The 21,633-nt window shown below is 30.0% G+C and overlaps 1 protein-coding gene and 2 long non-coding RNA genes across 3 annotated transcripts in view; 1 reads left to right on the plus strand and 2 right to left on the minus strand.

Moving 5' to 3' along the window:
• Nucleotides 1-2,788, minus strand: part of LOC139427236 (uncharacterized) — a 9,424-nt gene extending 6,636 nt beyond the window's left edge. Inside the window, exon 1 of the long non-coding RNA XR_011638377.1 lies at nucleotides 2,518-2,788. This is a non-coding gene — a long non-coding RNA (uncharacterized lncRNA). The remainder of the gene's footprint in view (nucleotides 1-2,517) is intronic.
• LOC122271975 (uncharacterized) overlaps nucleotides 1-21,633 on the plus strand; it is a 33,473-nt gene that overhangs the window by 9,257 nt on the left and 2,583 nt on the right. Inside the window, exons 2-3 of the long non-coding RNA XR_011638376.1 lie at nucleotides 19,366-19,416; nucleotides 19,960-20,032. This is a non-coding gene — a long non-coding RNA (uncharacterized lncRNA). The remainder of the gene's footprint in view (nucleotides 1-19,365; nucleotides 19,417-19,959; nucleotides 20,033-21,633) is intronic.
• LOC107439756 (SLAIN motif-containing protein 2) overlaps nucleotides 14,288-21,633 on the minus strand; it is a gene marked incomplete in the record, with an annotated part of 46,784 nt that continues 39,438 nt past the window's right edge. The window contains 1 exon segment of the mRNA XM_043054868.2: nucleotides 14,288-16,463. Within this exon segment, the coding sequence (XP_042910802.2) occupies nucleotides 16,394-16,463 (70 nt within the window).

Genomic DNA, 21,633 nt, shown 5'->3' on the forward strand with positions numbered 1-21,633 from the left:
TTAAATTTTCATAAGGGTACGCAGACTGACCCAAGTGGTCACCCACCCGCACAATGACCGCAACCAGTGATGCTTGACTTCCGTGATCTGCTAGGAACCGTGTCTTAACGATCAGTTCCCTTTGGGACTGTCGGATACAAGTACCGACGGAAATAAATATGAGAGGACTGAAGGAAGTAGAAGATCAAGAAGTTTCATTTGGTAGACGATTTAATAAAGAACTATTTACATATATATACAAAACATCTAACTATAAACATTTTCTTTCAGACAAGTTATTACTACCGCTCATATCTGTTCTATTTACAATTGAGACTGATGCCCCTCAAAATATAAAAACATACAGCTCTTACCGTAGATGGCGCTACAGGGACTATAATAGTCTGATAACTTTTGAATCGTAAGGCATATAGTTTTTTTCTTCTTTTTTTTTGTATCATTTTAAAGTATCTAATTCCACATGGAAAATACAAATTTGAGCGAAATTGGTTGAATAGTGCATTAGTTCCTGAGAAATCGAGTTCAATAAGTACGACTTTTTTAAAATTTAATTTCTCAGGATTAATCGATTTCGCTGAAATTTTGCATTTTGTCATGTTTAAAAGGCCCCGAGGGGGGAAGTTACGGCACAGTTTATATCCTCTATTCTCTAGATTTTTTCTAAGCAGTCTTCGACTTCTGTTTGAGTGGTTATGAATCCGCAGTGAATTTCTGGAGTGCGGGTATTTATTGCTTCAGTTGCAATATATCCAAAAACAGTATTGCGAAACACCAAATCACTGTTTGCAACGCGAAAATCTCCAGCCTTGATAATTTCGAAAAATACCTCCACGCCTAAAGGCATATCTATTCTCCCCGTTACAGCAAAATTAGGATCTGCTAATTGTTGCGGAATTTCTAACTTATCTACTTTGAAGAATGTAACAGGAAGAAAATCAGTAATTTTGGATACCACTAAAGAATCAAGAGTTTTCAAAAAAGAGCTATTACCATTACAAATTGAAGCTTGTATTTTTGATTTTATTGTAGTTTCGTTTCCGCCCTAACTCGAAAATTAATTTTTTCTTGCGGTACTCCTAATTTATTAGCGAAATTAGCTGTGCAAATATTCGACATGCTGCCTGAATCTAATATCGCCCAACATTGCATATAAGATCCATTTAAAGGATTTAAAACCCAAATTAAAACAGTCGAAAGAAGCCCTGTTTTATTTTTCGAATTAATGCAAGATAAAGAAGCAGAAACGATTTTATTTTGTTGATGAATATTAAATACCTCTGCTTCGGGATTGAGGTCATGACCGTGGGAAGCCGAAACCGCAGAATTGTTTGCTTTGAGTGGCATATGTTGCATAAATGTTTCGATTTGCAATTCAATACCTTGTGTTGACTGCTTAGGCAATTAACACATAATTTATGTTTTGATACCAGCTCAGTTCTCTGATGACTATTCAATTTGAAAAAAGAATCGCACTTAAAGATAGGATAATTCATTTTACACAAAATGCATGATTGAGTTACACTTTTATTGATTAGAAATGTTTTCGTTTTAGGATTTCTCTCTTGACTTAACTTAAATTTTAAAGGAGTGGTTTTGGTAACATTTTCTAATATTAAAGCTCGTTTTCCCAAAAGTGAAAATAAATCATCTAATTTAGGAACATCGTTTCAGCTAATATTTAATTCATACTGCCTTCGAGTTTCCGTATCCAATTTTTGAAGTACTATATTTAAAACAAAAATATTAGAAAGATCATTGCAATTATACTTCAAAATTTTTAATGCTCTTATATTTTTCTTGACACAATCATTTAAATTACATGAGTCTTTAGGAGACTTATGCGTTAATTTTTCTATATCTAATATTGATTTAACGTGAGATTCTACTATTAACCTTTTGTTTTCGTATCTTTCTTCTACAGCTGTGTATAATGAAGTGAATGTATCATCTAATTTAATAAGATTTTCAGCTTCTCCGATTAAAGCTGAATTTAAATAGTTTTTGTGCATTTGTCAACTGATTATTGGATGTAATAACATTATTGAATTGCAATTTGAAAGTACTCCATTCTTCACATTTACCCGAAAATTTCGGAAGCGGAACTTCTGGTAATTTTATGCTAACACTATTGTTTACAAAACTTGCGGGAGTTAATTTCACTTGATTAACTGATTCTAAATAGGTTAAGCAATTTTCAATTTTGCACTTAGCACTGATGATTTTTTCGCTGTATTCTTCGCTACGCTAATTTCAGTTTCGAATTCTGCTGGAACCGAAATTAAACTTCAATTTCAGAATTTAATGATGTCAAAATACGCTCCTTTTGACTTAATTGCTCAAATATTTCCGTTAGTTCTGTTATGTCTTTAGTGTCACTTTGTATTATAGTATCTGCTTTTGTTATTAGTTTTGTAGCGCTAGTTCTGATTGTAGCGCGTTTCTTTCTACATTTCTCAATGTTCTCCATTATTTATTAAATGAAATTATGCGGTAAATAAGTAATGAAAATTTGCCTACCTTTCACTAATTCGATGGCTGAAGATATACTGCGTTACTTTTGGTGCGATGCGTGGTTAGTCCAATAATGAATGCGGCTTTTTTATTGTAAATTTGCGATATACTGGATCTTTAGTCTGCTGCTGGTTTGGACCAGATGTTTTGCGATAGCTTGCGAGGTGTATAAAAATCAAACTTGGACAATAATGGACTGTACACATTTATTTTGCGGGTGCGCTGATAGCGCTACGGAGATGCAAAAGCGAGCGTGTATGCTCTTTGGTTGTTTTACATTAACTGACTCTTGGCTGAGAACAATGACGCCAAGTAGCCAACGGGCGTAGCAACAATATGTATCGAGGGGAATATTATCTTCTGGGATGGGGTTAAGAAGTCCTTCGGCTTTACCTAACTTTCTATTATAAAATACACTTAACACAATTAGCAATAATTTTCTCGGTCTTATCTCCAAGTTTTTGAACATAGAACTCCTGCTTAACTATTTCTTCAGTTTTATTAATACCGTAATGACCTTTGTTATGCTAAAACTAAAACTCAGCAGCGCGACAGCCCATAGAGGGCCAAGGCCTACTGTGCCCATCTCAGTTTTCTTGACCTTGAGCTCTGGGGTGCAGGAGAAGATTTTCCGGTCTGGTGGTCAGCCGAACGCGGAACCCCCAGTGTCTAGTTCCCAAGAATGCTTGGTACTCATTTATCGACCCAGTGAAGGGATGAAAGGCTGAGTCAACCTTGCCCGGCCCGAGGATCGAACCAGGGACCTGTGGCACGACAGCGCGATGCGCTACCGCTCAGCCACCGGGCGGCCTTTGTTTTGCACTTCACGAATAATTTCATTTTCGAGTGTTTGGGGAACAATTAATAATTCTCGACCTTCTTCTATTCGATGTAAAATTCCGTTTTTTATTAAGTATTCGTTATCGTCATTTGTTTCTACGTGCTATATCAATGATTTAATTAATTCGTCTTTTTCCTGAGCGGCAGCGATTTTTGCTGTAACTTCACTAAGTGCTCGAGTAACCACTAACACTGTGTTTCTCTAAAAGGCATCGACATGGGACATGTGATTTGAACCTTAATGAAAAATTTCATAGTCAAATTCTTCTAGTTGTAAAGCCCATAGCGCTATTTTGGGTGTTATTTCTTTTTTATTCATTGTTTGGGCAAACGCAGCGCAGTCTGTGTAAATTTTAAATTTTGCACCTAACAAGTACGGCCTAAATTTTTTTTAATGCTTCTATTATGGCTAAAACCTCTAATTCATAGCTTGAAAGATTTTCTTGTTGAGGTGAAGTTTTACGGCTAAAATAATATATGGGATGAAATTTTTCACCATCGCCCTGCTGCATTGAAATTGCTCCAAATCCTTAACTGCTAGCATCAGTATGCAATTCCAATTTTGATCCCTGACGAAAAATGTGTAAAACTGGTTTTTGACTCAAAATGTCTTTTGATTTCTGGAATTTGTTCTTGACCGAAATAGAATTTCGCTTCTTTTCTTAACAAATCACTCGAGGGTTTTGCAATTTTAGAATAGTTGTAAATAAATTTGCGGAAATAAGATGTAAGTCCTAAGAAACTTTGCACTTGTTTAACCGATTTAGGGGTAGGGAAATTCTGAACAGCAGCGGTTTTAGAAGTTGACGGTTGCATCGTACCGTTTTTAAAAAAATTACCTAAAAACTCAATTTTGTTCATTAAAAATTCACAATTCCTAAAATTAAATTCGACTCCTTATTCTGACGCTACTTTAAAGACACGTTTAAGTTTTTCGAGGTTTTCCTCTTGAGTTTCCGCCGTTACGATTACATCATCGAAGTATAATTTCAATGTACAGTCCGCAAAAAAAAAAAAACGAATCACCCTGAATAACTTTCGTTCTAATGATCGGATTTTCACGAACTAAGTGTCAATCTTAATGGTTCCTGGGGGTGACCTCAAATATGCTAATTAATTAGTGCTAACTATTAATTAAGTTACGAAATCAGACACAAAAACGTACTTTCTCTGAATAAACATATATTTTTTTTTACATATTTGGAATCTAGACACTTGAATTAGGGGGGGTAGACAAAATTTTAAAACAATTGGGTCGTAAATTGGGTTGCAATAAAGGTTTATATATTTGGCGATAGTCCAGAAAACCGCCAAAAAAAGTCGCCTGCGCAAATAAATATTTTAAGATAACCCTTGACTGATTCAAAAGAGAAACGCTTAATTTTACTAGGTTGCTAGGCAACCAATTTCTGACTGTAAAAAAATTGAAATAATGTTTTGTGATTGCTCTGAGAGGTTTAATTAATAGTTAATAGAAAACACCTCGAAGTTTCTAGGCAATAGACAATTTTTAAGTTCATTTATGTCCAAAAAGCAAAAAAAATAAATAAATAAATAAAATAAAAAATTATTTTAATCTCTTTTGAAAAGAAAATTTGAATCGATTTATAAGTTTTCAGAATTTAAATACATGAACTTTTTATCTGATATTATTTAGATTATGCTATTTTTGCTATGTTTATTCGAGGATTTCATACTAAAATCAAATTAACATAACTTATAATAGCTATATACAAAATTTTAGGGATAATGATTTTTACAGCTTTAATCGAGTCTTCTAGGCATGAAAGTTTGAAGGAAAAAAAAGTGCATGAAAAATAAAATGTAGATTGTATAGTAATTCTAATGCACATTCACAAGGTTTTCTGTAATTTACGATTTCTTTTTTCTATAACTCAATGAATTGCTGAATGTTTAGTGGCATTTTAAAAACATTGAAATATGTTATGTTTAAGAATAAGATATAGAAATAATATGTTGCATATTGTATGATTCATTGTTTAAAAAATTGCTTCATTTTGCTAGATATTTACGTTACATGGTTTTCTTTGGATAAAGATGATTAGCAAATAGCATCCACATGTTTCGATACATTCTGAAACTTACGTTCGCAAATTCACCATAAAATGTCGCACAGCATATTCTTCAATTACGATAAGCTACATTTACCACCAAATACTGCTACTATGATTATTTTTGTTTTCTTATATATATATATATATCTGATATGATACTCTCTTTTTAAACAGAGCTCGTAAGGCCCTTAAGATACTGAAATGGGGGCACGAAAACTTAAAAGATTTTTTTTTCCTAATGCCCGCCTGTGTTAACATCCGTCAATTCAGGCATCTACAGGGCGACAGATATCTGTGTGGCCTAAGGATTCCTAACGAGCATCAAACATTCTCAAAATTAAGTGTTCATTCACTGGAAAATTTAGTGTTTATTCAATTTAAGAACTGTTCCTTCACTTGGTTATCTTACTACTTATTATTTAAACCACCAAAAGCTTAAAACAATATTATGTAAGTTATCTAAATTTTTTTTACATAATTTGCATTTAATAACAAATATGTCGACATGCATTTAATAACAAATACGTCATTTAGCTAAAATTACAAATTTTGAAATTTTTATGATTTTTTTTTAAAGACAAGCTAAGCTTAAGTATTCCTTCACTGGTTAGTTTACCCTATAAGATTTTGAGAAATTTGCGATGTTGTGAGAGATGCTTAAAAATGTTGACTGCGTATTTTTATTAATATTTATAAAATATATATTCAAGAAATTGATGAATATTTTATTCCAAATTTATTCATTCGTATGTATATTATTGAAATTTTATCAGTTATTGAGAAAAAAAAAATAAAAAAAAATCACATTAAAGAAGCACAATCTGTTGTATAATCATATTCTATCAGAAGCATGCTTTTATAAAACTCCACATTCTCTGAATAAAATGTATTTTATTCAATAAAATGTTTTATTCAAATTTCTTTACTAAATTGCAAATAGAATTTTAGACGACTAAAGAAGAAACATCGTATTTTATAGCTTAAAAAAATAAAAATGAAAAGATAAGCAAACGATTATTAGCGAAAAAAATATGAATGAAATTTTATGCTAAGCGCGCGAAGTCAAGTTCCTCGCAAGTTTATCACATTTTAATATTAATCGCTCCATTTAATCATTTCTTCATTGTCGCCAAATTATTTTTTTAAAAATAATTAATTTTAATTTTTCTCAGCTTCTAATAAATAAAAACAGTTGAAACTTTAGATTTTTCAATTGAAAAATATGTAGATTAATATGGTATAAAAAAATTCATACCTTATAATTCAAAAATTTTTCATCCTTAATTTAATTAAATAATAAAAAATAATTAACAATTATTAAAAATTATTTTTTTCGTGAAATTATCTTTGGGTAAATGAGTTTTATGACTGGGTGAAATTTTCTTCGAATTGCTTTATTAGTTTTTAAAATATGACTAAAAACGTAAAAAGTGAAATTAACATTAAGGGGTACGAACTTTGGATCGCTCTCCTGACCAAACTATGGGGACCATATTTCCCAGATTGCGGATACCCCCTATATTTCAAGTGTCAGGATTCCAAATATGTAAAAAAATATATATGTTTATTGAGAAAAAGTACGTTTCTGTGTCCGATTTCGTAACTTAATTAATAGTTAACACTAATTAATTAGCATATGTGAGGTCACCCCCAGGAACCATTAAGATTGGCACTTAGTTCGTGAAAATCCGATCATTAGAACGAAAGTTATNTGGTTTTTTTTTTTTTTTTTTTTGCGGACTGTACCATCTTCGATTAAATCTTTAAACGCTCCGTTTATATGTCTTTGAAAAACATTTGGAGATGTACTCAATCCGAAAAGGGCTTTAAGAAATTCATATTGCGAATTATCTGTCGAGAATGCTAAATATTTCGTACATTCTGGTTTTACGGGAACACTAAAGAACGCATCTCGGATATCAAGCTTACTATAACACGAAGCGTTTGACATAGAGTCCGTCACTGTTTCTATAAAGGGTATCGGATGTTTGTCTTTAACTAATTTCTTATTAAGTTTGCGAAAATCAATGCATAATCGAAAATCACCTGAATTTTTTCGACAAATTCAATCGGAGAATTAAATTCTGAACACGACTCTTTAATTACACAGTTCTTAAGCATTCATTGTTGTATTTGTAGATTCGATAAAGTCCTGTTCTATTTTTGCTAACCTACGCGATTTCAAACTTATGGGTGATTCATCTGTTAGTATTACATTTAATTCAACATCTGCGGTTTTTAATTGAGAAGGGGAATAATTATTTATTAATTCTATCAGTTGAGGTCCTAAACACTGCTTCACATGACTCAATTCAATCTCATTAATACTTATCGCATCAGCTAAATGCCCTAACGGAGTAGAAGAATGTTTTGCTTCAGATTTGTTTTGGAAAAAAGAGCCATGAAATGAGCTTTCAAAATGGAACTTCTTTTTACTCTAATGTTTTGGGGAATTACGCAACCTTGAATATCAAACGAAAAAGGATTGTGATTGTTTATGTTACTCGGGCGATGAAAAGCTATCTCATTAGCTTCAGTTTGGATTCGCGCATGATTTATGTGCCTAATATTTTCGACTGGTTGGATTTTGAGATCTGAATTTCATTATCAAAGAAAGTAAAGTTCAAATTTTTTAATACAATAAAACCTAAAATCATTTCATGTGTCAAATTTTCCAATACATAAAAATCAACAGATATTAATTTTTTATCTAAGGTAATTTCGGAATGAAAGAAACCTATTTGTTCTATTGGGTGATTTCCGTTAATTCCCGTTATCTTTACCTTATCAAATCTTAAACTGGGACTGTTAATTTTTTCGTACAATTGTTTAGAAATAAGACATAGGTCACTCCCTGTATCTATTAAACATTGACACTCTTTGCCTAGTATTTGAACTCTTTTAATGGGTTTGTTATTTTCAATTCTAGTGACATAAGAAACTTTAGTTTCGATATTTAAATTAACGTTATAGTTCTTAGCGGAGTTCTCTCTTTCGTATTTACTCTTCTCTCTTTCGTATTTCGTACTTACATTCGCTGTTCTCTCTTTTGTATTTACACTCAGTACTTTTGTGACCGTTGTTTAAACTGTTATAACACTTTAAATAATTAGAGTGATTAGCATTATGATTAGAATTACCAACATAAAATTGATCATTTCTTTGAACGTTTTGAGCATGAATGACTGGTGATTTAGGATTATTTCTAGAATCTCTATTGGGGAAATATTGACGTGATGCAAGGGCGCCGGCAGAATAATATAAAAGGGGGTGCAACCCTCTAACAAGAAAAAAAAATTAAAATATTCTGTTATTAGATTTTGTTTTGTTATTACATATACTTTCATATGTTAATTTCTTCATTGTTAACAAGGTATTTAAAAAAGTACGAATTTCTTGTACTTGCAAATTTTGCCACGAGAAACTGTATTGATGGCGCTGCCATAGCTACTGACTTTGAAACACAAATAACTACAATCAGTAGTTTCGTATACTAACGTGTTTGTGCATCACGCTTAACATTGGTATTTACTGTGTTGATGAAGTTTTACAGCTGTGAGAAGTCAGTTTGTGTTATACGCATTTNGAGTTATCGCTATTTTTGTGATTTTTCCTTAATTTATGATAACCAGTGTATATTTTATTAAATGAAATTTAAAAATATAGCTTAGATACCTGCTCAAGAAAAAAATCTCATTGTGCATACTCAGTGTGCATAAGAAAAGAATCAAAGATGACTCAGAATTTATTGAAAAAGTTATAAACAGATTTGGACAGCAAACAAGACGATTACAATTCTTGTTTGATTAAACAATTTTTTAATTGTTACGTATCAATAACTACTTAATTATTTGTTTTTGAATAAAAATATTTTTAATAAAAAAATTTTATAACAAAATTGTTTTTCTGTACCTCTTCAATTGTTTAAAAAAAAAGTTAGGGGGTGCAAGTGCACCCAGCTGCCGGCGCCCTTGACGTGATGTATTCTTATTATCCCTAACTATATCTGGTTCGTATGTGAAATCTCGCACATATTTACTCGTTTCTTTTTTAATATGGGATCTCGCGGTTTCATAGTTATCTAATTTAGATGTCAGTTCTTGAACATCTTTTATCATCAGTAATTCATCTAACATATTGTCTCTAATTTCGTTCGGAATTTTGGTCAACTATCATTGAACTTTGAAGTTCATCAAAGGGTTTAACTTCCATAGTTTTTAAATATTCTTCGAAATAAGCGGTAATTTTAAATTCGAAATCTCTCCACGATGTTGTAGCTTCTTTTTTTGCGTTACAAAATTTATTTTTTAGTTGTTCTGATGTCAACTTAAATCAGTTTAATAAAAGTTTCTTTACATAATCAAAATCATTAGAAAATTGATCGGGTTAACGTGCTACTAAATTAGCTATATCAAGAAGTAATCCTACTAAAATATTAACCCAATCTTCTTTTGGTATTTTAGCTCTACTTATTTGTTTTTCGAACAATGACAAATAAATTGCAATATCTGAACAGCATTCGTACTTATTAAGAAATCTTAGCACTTCTGTATTCGCTGTTTCCGCTTTAGGAAAATTAGTTGCTATTTTACTTTCTAATTCTAGTTTCTTTAAATTATATTCACGTTCTTCTTCTTTTAGCTTTTCTGAATTCTCCCTTTCAAAAGTTATTGTTGATAATAAATTTTTCACTAGTTCCTCATCATAATTTTCCGATTCCGTAATCGTCTCAACTAATTGTGGTACTTTAGCATTTTCTGGTGCACTTAATTCAAGTTCACAAAGTAAATTAATCAAATAAATTTTTCTGGCTCGACTAAGATAGGCCATTTTAAAAATAAAATGTTCTACTCACAGGTTTTGTAGAAGTCTCATGAAGTCATCACAGTTTCTTTTAATCACGAATTCACAGCTCAGGTGCATCGGCCACACAGCTTGGAAACACAAATGATCATACAATAGATCACCACAGTTCGGCTAAATCCCGGTTCGAGCCCCCATAATTTTGTGGTGTTGTAGAGGAACGAAAAAGTTTTTTCAATGAATGAAATATTTAATAATAAAATGAATTTTACATATGTGATGAAATATGAAAATGTAAATATGGAAGTTGAAAATATGGACCGTCTGCCTTGCTATTATGAGCAAGAATATTGGCCGTCTGCCCCGTTTTTCACTAACATAAGCCCCGGCTGGACAAAACTCCGGATGGTTCCGGCAGATCTTTTATGGATCACGTTATTCAGCAAGAGACAGGCGAAAACCATCGCTCCCGCATTTAAGTACTAACAGAGAATGATGTAAACAGGCTCACGTCGTACATACCTTGTAACTCTACGCATTATGGAAAATCATTTAATGCCTCCTAATATGGAAGTGAAAGAGGGCCAATATTCTAAAAATAACTCCTCCTTTGAAATATAAATCTAATTATAATTCAATGGTATGTTTTCAGCCTTGAAGTCCTAAAATAGAATTTCTACACCTATTCTTTACCAAAGACATTTCATGAAAACGAACGAGTTTTAATGGTTTTATTAATACAAAGTAATTATAATTTTTGGATTACATATATATANAAAAAAAGGATAGAATTCCCTTAAAAAATCCGGAAAATAAAAGATATAATCTTTTCATCAGCTCACACGATTATATCCGCAAAAAAGAGTGCTTTCTAATATTGTATCAATATAGCCAAAGCAAAATATATCAATACAATAGTGTGAGGAGCACTCAAAGAATTTTACAAAAGTTACAACAAATAAAATAGAAAGCAATAAGTAAAGATAACACGTAAAAACAGAAAATAAAATATAAAGAAAAAACAGAATCTATAAAGCGAGTAGCGAAATCAAATGAACTTACATGAACGAGAAATTTTTCAAGAATGATTTAAAATATTTTCGTAACAGGATTGCCACATTGCAAAATATGAAAACAAAAGCGCAAATTGAGATAGAGGCGTAACTAGAAATTTTTGTTTTAAAGTGCGTTCTTACTGCATTACTGAAGTGCGTTTGATTTCTTAGTTACCAAGGATGGGCCCGAAAATGGATGCGCACAAGGTAATATTATACTGAATAATTTAAAGAAGTTGACTATTATAATTTTAGAAAATAAATATTTATTTAAGGAAAAAAAATTTGCAAATCCATTTCGGGCAGATCCGTGGCTAAAATTATGTGCAAAACAGGCAATTCATGTTTCTTTCTCTTTTATGTTTCTAAAAACCTAAGATTCCGAGTAGGAATTACAGAGGTTCCAAGAGTTAGGAATTTTTTTTTTTTTTAACCATTTATACTTGTATCCCATCAATGATCGATAATTTAATATTTAGGTTTTTTTATATGAAACTAAAATACCAATGAAAAAAAAGTTGCAAAAAGAAATTCAATAATATAGTGAATAAATTATGAAAAGATAATGTATTTATAAAAAATTCCATAATTGTTTCGCTGTGAGCTTTTTAATTGAAAATAAAATAACTAAATTCAAGAATAATGAAATTTCTTTGATAAATATTCTCAACGCTTATAACAGTTCCTTTTTGAAAACCATAAATCAGCTTACTTTAATAATTTTTAGCTTATGAACATCAAGAACAAATTCATAATGTTAAATATTTCACTTTTCAAATTAAATATTTTTAAAACAATAAGAATTTTTACTATTTTTTTCAGTTAGTTTATTCTGCTAATGAACTTAGTTTTATAATGCCACAGTTCTGCCAAAAGAAGCTTAATTATTTAGGGTTTCATTGTCAAAACAAACTGAGAAACACTGGTCTAATAAATGAGAATTTTTGTTATAGTTTTGTGAATAGAGAATTTTGGTTTTCTTGGAAATACAACAGTTTGATACGCACTTTTTTTGCAAAAGAAATTACTAATGCATAGAATTAATAGAGAAACCAAAAACGTCATTATATGACAATACATACAAAAACATAATATGTAGTTAAAGTTGTTTCGTTTATGTTTAATTAGCCCCCATCAGAAATATTTAGTCACATACTGAACAGATATGCCTTTCAGAAATACAAATATAATGGGCATCATCCAGATAATTTTCACAATGCAGTTCAAAATTTTATTTTCATTTCAAACAGACCTTAATTACAAATGTTCTATTAAATAAGCTATAAAAGTCATGAATTATTCAGTATGTATATTTTTCATTAACATTAATAAAAATATAGTTCGTTTAAAAAATAGATACATGCGATCATCATTATCATTGGCACAGCAACCTGGGCTGCACCTCTGCCTTCTTTAATGCATTTCTCCTTATCACCAGACCTTGTCAGTTTAATACCCAGATTGTTTTAAAATCAATGTTAAAGCAGTCCAACTATCGAAGTTTTGGACAGCATCTGGCTCTATTATCAATTGGTTTATGTTTGAAAATATGTGTTGAGCTAGTGGTATTTAAACAGCAAACGTGTCTTGCAAGTCTCATTTTTTTAAAAACTTAACAAACTTTTTTATATCAATGTCCTTATAAATTTCTGGAATATGTTCTATCGTTTGCAAAATATTTCTTTCACACATGACAATATTAGACTCTTTTTAAGTTTCAGATAAACAGGTCAAAACTGGGTGTATAATAGTTCGGTAGCATGTTTTATGTAAGATGTAAGAAAGAATCCAAAACCATTTAAACATTTGTTTGGTGATAGTATTAATTTTTCAGCTTCTATTTCTATGTTGTTATTAAAGCCAATAATAAAAATTTTGTATGGCTTCAAATCTATAAATCTTCAAAGCATGGTTATATTGTTCTGTCTCTAGGATACATATGATGACAAAATAAAAACAGATTATCTTAAAAGCATTTTTTAATTTAAAAAAAAAGAAAAAATCCTAACAAAAAATTTCAGATAATTTTTAAATTATAAGCAAAATGGGCTTACAAATTAAAAGAAAACAAAAAAACATACCAATCATTGGTTCTGAAACGGCTAACTCTTGAACACGAGATACTGTTTTCCCATTGGCCAATTGGGACATCACAATGATTAAGTATTATTGTTATATACTGCATAAAACAGTTTTTTTATTTTTTAGGGGCAAATGAAATAGAAACTATTTAAATAGCCTAAAAATAAATTACACACTCAAATTCAGCTCTTGGGAATATATATTAAAAAGTTTTTTATTATATGCCAGGATTTTTTGCGATTGGTTTCATTTCCTTGTTAGTGATTTCATTCTATGCTATGATATTTTTTGTTTCAGAGCCTAAAGTCTATAAACATGGTTGAGTAGAAGGGGAGTGCATGCAGTCTTTAAATCAACACAAAAGAAGATAACAGATCAACACCAGCAGCTCATTAGTGTAATTCTAGTGATAAGTTATTAATCAAACCCAAGAAAGCAAAAAGAATTATCCTGGATATTCTGCAGAATAATAGGCATAAGTTGGTTAAGGTTAATAATGTTCATGAAATGTAAGACATATATTTATTGTTGAAATAACTGTGATGGCTCAGTAATTAAGGCACTGAGCTGACATTATGATTGATTGAAATTTGATTTTCAATAGCAGTTTGAAGCCCCCTTCCCTCTAAATCTCCAGATTGATGGGTATAGCTTTCACAATAAAAAAGATATCACACTAAATAACTTCACTTTTGTTGCAAAGATCAACGAAATTAGTTTTTTTTTTTGTCTGATTTTGTCACTTGAATTATTGTTTAAACTACTTAATTAACACAGCTAATGCATTCTTCTTGAAACACTAAGATTACATCTTAGTGCGGAAAAATCTGATAGTTTGAAAGTTATGCAGGGTACTTCTTTTTTTAATTTTAATTTTGCTAACTATACATTAAAACTACAGAATTAAAATCAAAATCTAAATAATCCTTCACAGAGCAATTTATTCAAAACAAAGAAAAGGACAGACAAAACTAGTTAAAAACATTAGTTTACAATTAAATAACAAGGGTATTTCAATTTCACAAAGCAATATATTACTAAGCAAATATAAAAAGTTACAAGAAAACCTCAATTATTAAAATGCAAACAAAGATTTAAGTTGACACAAATATTTGTTGTTTCATTGGATTAAGTATACAAATATAGATTTTATTCATAAAATTCATCAATGTAACAGTTTAAAGAAAATAGATTTTAAGATTGTTTCATAGACATGGAAAACACAGATCACAAAAATAATAATATATAATTTTCTTTTTTAGGCACACACGATGTTCAACACACTTAAACAATTTCACCTCACTGGGAAAAATGGTATAAAAACTACATAAAATACTTTACACTTAATTAAGAAACAAAAGAAACATTGTCCAGGCACTGGAATGTTATAATCAGATTCAGCATGTAAGTAATATGCTTGTGTATGAATAATGTGTTCAAAATTAGACTGACAATTTTCAAAGATTTATAATAAAAAACAGTTAAGGTTAAAAAAAACAAAAACAATCATAGTGAGATTACATAAACTTTCTTCTCAGAGAGCTATGTTTTAATGTAAAAAGTTTTCCTCAGATAGCTCTGTAAATATTTTTAGATATATGATTGCGGTTGATCAGGAACATTTCAAATATATTGCAAAGGGATTTACATTAATGAAAGATATTGAAAAATTTTGATGCAATTTTTCTGATTTTCATTTTACAATCCACAGTGCTATCTGTAAAATAAATTTTGAACTAAAACCACAAACACTGGGAGGAAACATTTACAGCCTGTCATATGATTATGCTACAAGAATTATTTTTTTAAACCTTTATTGTTTCCTTGTAATAAATTTTTGAAAACTGGTAGTTTAATTTAGGACTTCTTGCTATCTATTCATATACAAACTCACATATATACAGTGCACAAAAGAAGAAACAAAACATTTGTTCATTATATGATTTGAGGGATTATGTGTTAATTAATTAAAACAGATATTTTAAGTTACGAAATCAGATGAGGAAACATACTTCCTCTTTAATAAAGATATCTTTTTTCTACGGATCCAGATTTTCAATCTACAAAATATGGGAGAGATGGTAGCTACAATCAGTAAAATAGGGTCCCAATAGTTTAGTCAGGAATGTAGTCCAAAATTCGAATTTTTTAAGGGTAATTTTTATTTTTGTGTATTTTGCTATATCTCTGGAGCTATTTAAGTGATTCAAAAATTTCTTGCATACTATTTTTAAACGTGTTTGTCCAGAGATTATTCATTAAAAATATAATATTTAAGGGTTTGAAAATTTTTTGAGTTTAAATAATGCAAGAATTTGTAACTTCTTTTAAAATAGGTAATTTCAGATAGCCAAATGCAAAATATTGCAAAACCAGCTCAATAGTTTCTGGATAAATAAATTACAAAAAAAAGATGCATTTTAAAGTTTTTATTTATTATGATTTTTTGGTCAGATTCTATTCAAATTTAGGATTTGCAGTTCAAAACAATGGAAAAATTTGCGTACCTTACAATTCAAACATTTTTTGATCCTTATTAAATTAAACAATAAAAATATCTATTTAAAAATTTTCTTTGCATGAAATTATCTTCGGTTAATCAAGTTTTATGCATACAAAAATGTATCAGTTCTTTTAAACAGGGTGAAACATAGAAAAATTAAAAATAAGGTTCACAACTTTTGTACACTCTCCTGATTAAAGAATATGAACCATATTTTCCAGATATTTTTTCCCATAAAAAACGATTGAAAAAGAGTATGTTTATTCAAAATAGGGCCATTTTTGTATTTGTTTCCACATTATTATCATATTTAAGATAAGACCCTTGAACTAGTTTGTGACAATTTGGTCACTGTATCAAAAATTATTTTATAATGCTTGTTCTTTTATGCACTGTACATATCAGCAAGTAAATTCTCAATTTAATATTAATTTTTTAGTTATTGAGAATCTATTTGTTAAGTTCTCACCAAATTGTCATAAGAGTCAAAATTATGAATTATTGAAATTAATTATGCAGATTCATTAAAAACATCCTTCACTCCAGGAATCTTCTTGTTTTTTACTAAGCATGGAAGGCATAGGTATTCCTGATCTAGAGAGAAAAAAAAGTTTTAATTAATTAATACTGCATGAATTATAATAGCAGCAGCAACCTGCCTTGATTGCAATAAAGTAAGTTTCTTATATAGTTTAGTTTTAAAAATCTTATTCCTTAAAAAAAGTTTTTCTCCACCAAAAACATGCATAATCAAAGAAACTGTATGATATAGAGGCTTTCTCTGTTATTTTTTATTCAATTTCCCTTCTAAATTTGCATAATTAGGAAAAAATTATATGACCTTGATGTCATTAATAGCCTTGTCGATTCTTTTTTCTTTAAATAATGCATAAATAGGAAGAAATCTTATAATACAGAGGTTCTTTCTTTTACTGTTGATTTTAGATCTCTGTAAAATCTCTAGCCTTTTTGGAGGGCCGGGAAGAGGTCGCCGATGAACACCGTGCTGGAAGACCTTCGACAAACACCGACAATGTGACTCGTGTGCGCGAAGTTTTGAACTTAGACCATCGACTAAGTATTCGTTTAATTGCCCAGATGTTAAATTTACTTAAATCTGTGGTTCATGACATTGTCACGGAGCATTTGAACATGCGCAAAGTGTGTGCGAAGATGGTCCCAAAAGTGCTCACTGACGACCAGAAATTGTGGCGAGTGGAAGTGTGCCAAGAAAATTTGAACATGTGTGAAAGTGACCCCCAATTTTTGAATAACGTAATCACAGGTGACGAGTCATGGATCTTTGAGTATGATCCCGAGACAAAGAGGCAATCTTCCGAGTGGCACACGCCGGCGTCTCCTTGCGCAAAAAAGGGAAGAATGAGCAAATCCAAAGTGAAAACGATGCTCATTGTCTTTTTTGACATCAAAAGCATCGTCCACCATGAATTTGTTCCGCCTGGACAAAGTGTCAACGACAAGTTTTACGTGGAAGTGCTCAAGAGACTCAGACGAAGGGTCAATCGGGTCCGACAAGACATCGCAGCCGACTGGAAGTTGCACCACGACAACGCCCCGGCTCACACTGCCTTTCTTGTGAACAGCTACCTGACCAAGGCCGGCATCCCAACGCTTCCGCAGCTGCCCTACAGCCCAGATGTGGCCCCTGGACTTTTTTTTTGTTTCCTCGCCTGAAAAGGCAAGCATTTTGAGACGACAGAGGGGATCCAAGCAGCATGCACCGCGGCTCTCAAGGCTATTCCGGAGAATGCCTTCTGTGACGCCTTCAATGCTTGGAAATCCCGCTGGCAGCGCTGCATCGACGCAGAAGGAGCCTATTTTGAAAGTTTTTAAAGAATTGTAACGATTAGCTCAATAAATTTTTTTAAATCAACTCAGTCCTATTACTTTCCGGACAAACCCTGTATAAGAAGATATCATATGTTATAGGGGCTCTCCCTCTAATTGTCGATAACATTTCCCTTTAAAAATGCACTATTGGTGATGTACTTTTCCTCCTCACACGTATGTTTGCTACCACCCTTTCCATTCATTTAAAAAGAGTACCTGGGGATGGCTAAGGGGTTAATGTAAGATTGTGGTCATCGATATGGCACTGACCACTAATAAAACACACTAATACTGGGACCACAGTTTGGATGTACTTAATGTAAAATCATATCTTTGTTGGAGTGACTGAACATGTTTGAGAAATCAAAACTGCGTAAATATTTTTCATATGTACATCCTAAATATTTTTTACACATTAAAAGTTTTTCATGTGTATTTTTTTTTAAAATTATTTTGAGTTCATATTTTCTAGACCATGTTCAATGAAAAATTTTTATGTTTGAAACAGGCATTTACCCATTGAAATTTCAGTACACTATTTAATAATGCAAAGGCATGTTCCTGAAAAATTAAAATTCATTGTTTTGACTTTCATAGAATTATTCTTCATACTTAAAACTTAATTCCTCATAGAATTAATAAAATTTTCTTAATAACAGGTAAAATCTGATGACTGACTACTTTACCAATTCTTTTTCCAGTTTTCGTGCAAATTTTACTATATATCTAATTTTATTTATCTTTTTCTTAATATATTATTTCGTTTTCTATCTTAAGATTTATAGGGATGTTTATTTTAAATCTCTTCCTGTTGAACCTTCACCTATTGAAATTTTATTTTTAAAAAACCGTTATACTTGACATATTTCCCGTAAAAAAAAAGTAATTGACCATTGAATGTATATATATTTCTGATGATTACTATGCAATGCAATAAATTTATCTAAATATTTTTTGAAATTATAATGGAAAAGTAAAGGAATTTTATTTCCAAAATTAAGGGTAACCCGGACAAAAGTAATATATTGGACTATTTTAGTATCTACAATTCGAATCAACTTTTATGTTTGTTATGCCTGATTTTTTTTTCATCCATATCTTATTCTTTTTCTAAATTTGAATAAGAAAACAAAATTTAAAAAAGAAAATTTTTCACTTTAATACTACGTCATGTTACAAAAAAATTGTAACTTATTATTTTCTTAATGATTGTCATTTATAATATTTGATTGATTTGATAATGTAATTTATTATAAATATAAGGCAGCATTTATCTAAACACACATTTTACCCCATTTTAGAAAAAGATGCATAAGTTAAGACTTTAAATTCTATTCTTTACTTTAGATATAACTTGTCCTCTAAATTTACCCTTTCAATTCTGAACTATATTTTGTAGTATTTGCCTAGGGTAGGTAATTATTTTAGAAGCAAGATCATCAGTAGTTAATACTAATTTACGATAAGCATTGAGCATATACAAGATAGATGGTAAACATTAAACTTATTGTCAGATATATTGTATAGGAAATAGTTAGAAGCAGTATTTCTCTTTTTTTCTTTCAATTCATTGTTTTTACTTTGTTGATTTTTAACTGTTTTTTTCTATGGTCATATTCTAATTATTTTTTTCTTTCATGAAAAGTCTGGAGATTCTGACTGAAGAGACTGAAAATAGCCATCAACAGAAAAGAAGGTAAAAACATGTTAAAACTGCATTTTAACTTAGTGGCATCCATTTTATATCCTATAATTTGTGGTATTCTTAGTATTATTGAAATATTTTATTATTAGCAAATAATTGTTTATAATTTTAAAGAAAATATTTTTTTAAATCATTAAAATTTTTCAATCAAAATACTTAGTTTTGATTAGCAAAAGTACTTTCCCAAAAAATTTGTAAGTTTATTTTTGACTTTCTTAATTTAGATTTAAATAGATTATCTAATTTCACCTAATTCTAAATTAAATAATCTAAATTTCCCATTTCAATTCTGAACTATATTTTATAGTATTTGTCTATGGTAATTATTTTAGAAGCAAGATCTTCAGTAGTTAATAATAATTTATGATAAGCATTGCGCATGTACAAGATAGCTGGTAAACATTAAACTTATTGCCAGATAGATTGTATAGAAATGAGTTTGAAGCAGTTTTTTTTCAATTTAATGTTTTTATTTTGTTGATTTTTAACTGTTTTTCCACCCTCATATTCTAATTATTTTTCTTTCATGAAAAGTCAGGAGATTCTGACTGGAGAGTGTGAATGAAAACTGTTGGATGAACTGGAATGGCCATCAACAGAAAAGAAGGTATGAACATGTTAAAACTAAATTTTAACTCAGTAGCATCCATTTTATATTCTATAATTTGTGGAATCCCTTTTATAAATTCATAGCAAAATTAGAAAATCTACTTTATAATCTACATGTAAAACTCCATTTTAATAAATTTTTTCCACAATAGTTTGTAGTATTGAAATATTTTAAGGTTATTAATAAATAATTGTTTATAATTTTAAAGGAAAATTTTTATAAGGAAATGAAGGAAATATATATTTCTTAAATCTAAAAAATTTTTAATCAAAATACCTGTTTTTGATTTTCAAAAGTACTTTCTTAAAAATTTTAGCTTTTTAGCCGTCTAAATTTTTGACTTTTTTAAAAAAAGTTTTAGCTTGTTTTTTAAAAATTATGCCTATACTAGAATTACTTGTATTTGCTAGAGGGAAAAAAAAATTTTGGTCAAATGATTTGGTTTTATCATAGCTTATATGTTATTTTAAAGTAAATTTTTTTTCATAATTTTTAAATATTAAAAATTATTACACAGCTGTTATTAAGTGCTATGTACTGTTATAATATATATATATATAAGCAACAGTAGTAAGGGTGAAAAATTGTAAAACATATAATAAATTTCAAAAATTTTCTCGTTATAATTTTAACTCAGTTAATTAATTGTAAAAATAGTAAAAATAGTAAAAAAAAATAGTAAAATACCATATTATTGTTGGCCGTCATTCAACAATATGCTTAATAACTTAAACTTTAGAACTTACTAGTCAAAAGTTAAGTTTTAGTGAATTCTTTTTTATTTAATCTTGTAGTTTTATAGTTTTATAACACAAGTATTAAAATGTGTGATTCAAAAGAAAAAAACAACAACTCAACCAACTGTCTTTTTCTGCGAGAAATATAAAACTTGTTAATTCATTTAAGACAAAAATTTTAGCTTCTGATCATTTATAACTTGATAGTTGCTTAATAGCTTGATAACTTGAAAAATAAACAAAACAAATCTTATACATTATTTCCATTCTAGAAAAACTATTTTTAAAAAATAAATCAGCCCGATTGGCTAGTAACACTTCAAATTCTTCCTTGTAAAAGTAATTTTAATAATTAATATATTAAGGATCCTATTTCTAGCTGACGCATCTACTTTGTTATAAAGGTTATTATAACTGATTTGATTTGTAAGCTTGATTGAAATACACTGTTTCAGTTTGGTGAAAATAAAATTTTTTTCGTCATTATACATAGAAGAAGTTTGAACCGAATTTTAGATTTCTATGTAAACCAGAAGAAAGATGTTTAGAAAAGCTTTATTTTATTCCCTATTTTAGTTAAAGAACATCAACCTTGCCTTTCCGAAAGCTTCTTACTAAATATTTAAAACAAGAGTGAACACTCATAAATTGATGCATCAGTTTGCTTTTACTAAGAGTTGAGTATTAGAATAAATTTCAGTTTGACCTTATTTACTTTTTTTAAAAATAAAAATATAGTGTACAACCCTGAAGCAGAAAGTGCATAAAACTGTGATGTACGTCGCAGAATAAACTAAGTCCTGCAGAACAATTTGTATCTTGAATAAGTGACAGCGTTTCCCTGTGAACCCCCCCCCCCCC

This window comes from Parasteatoda tepidariorum, chromosome X2, assembly GCF_043381705.1.
Source record: "Parasteatoda tepidariorum isolate YZ-2023 chromosome X2, CAS_Ptep_4.0, whole genome shotgun sequence".
NCBI lineage: Eukaryota > Metazoa > Arthropoda > Arachnida > Araneae > Theridiidae > Parasteatoda > Parasteatoda tepidariorum.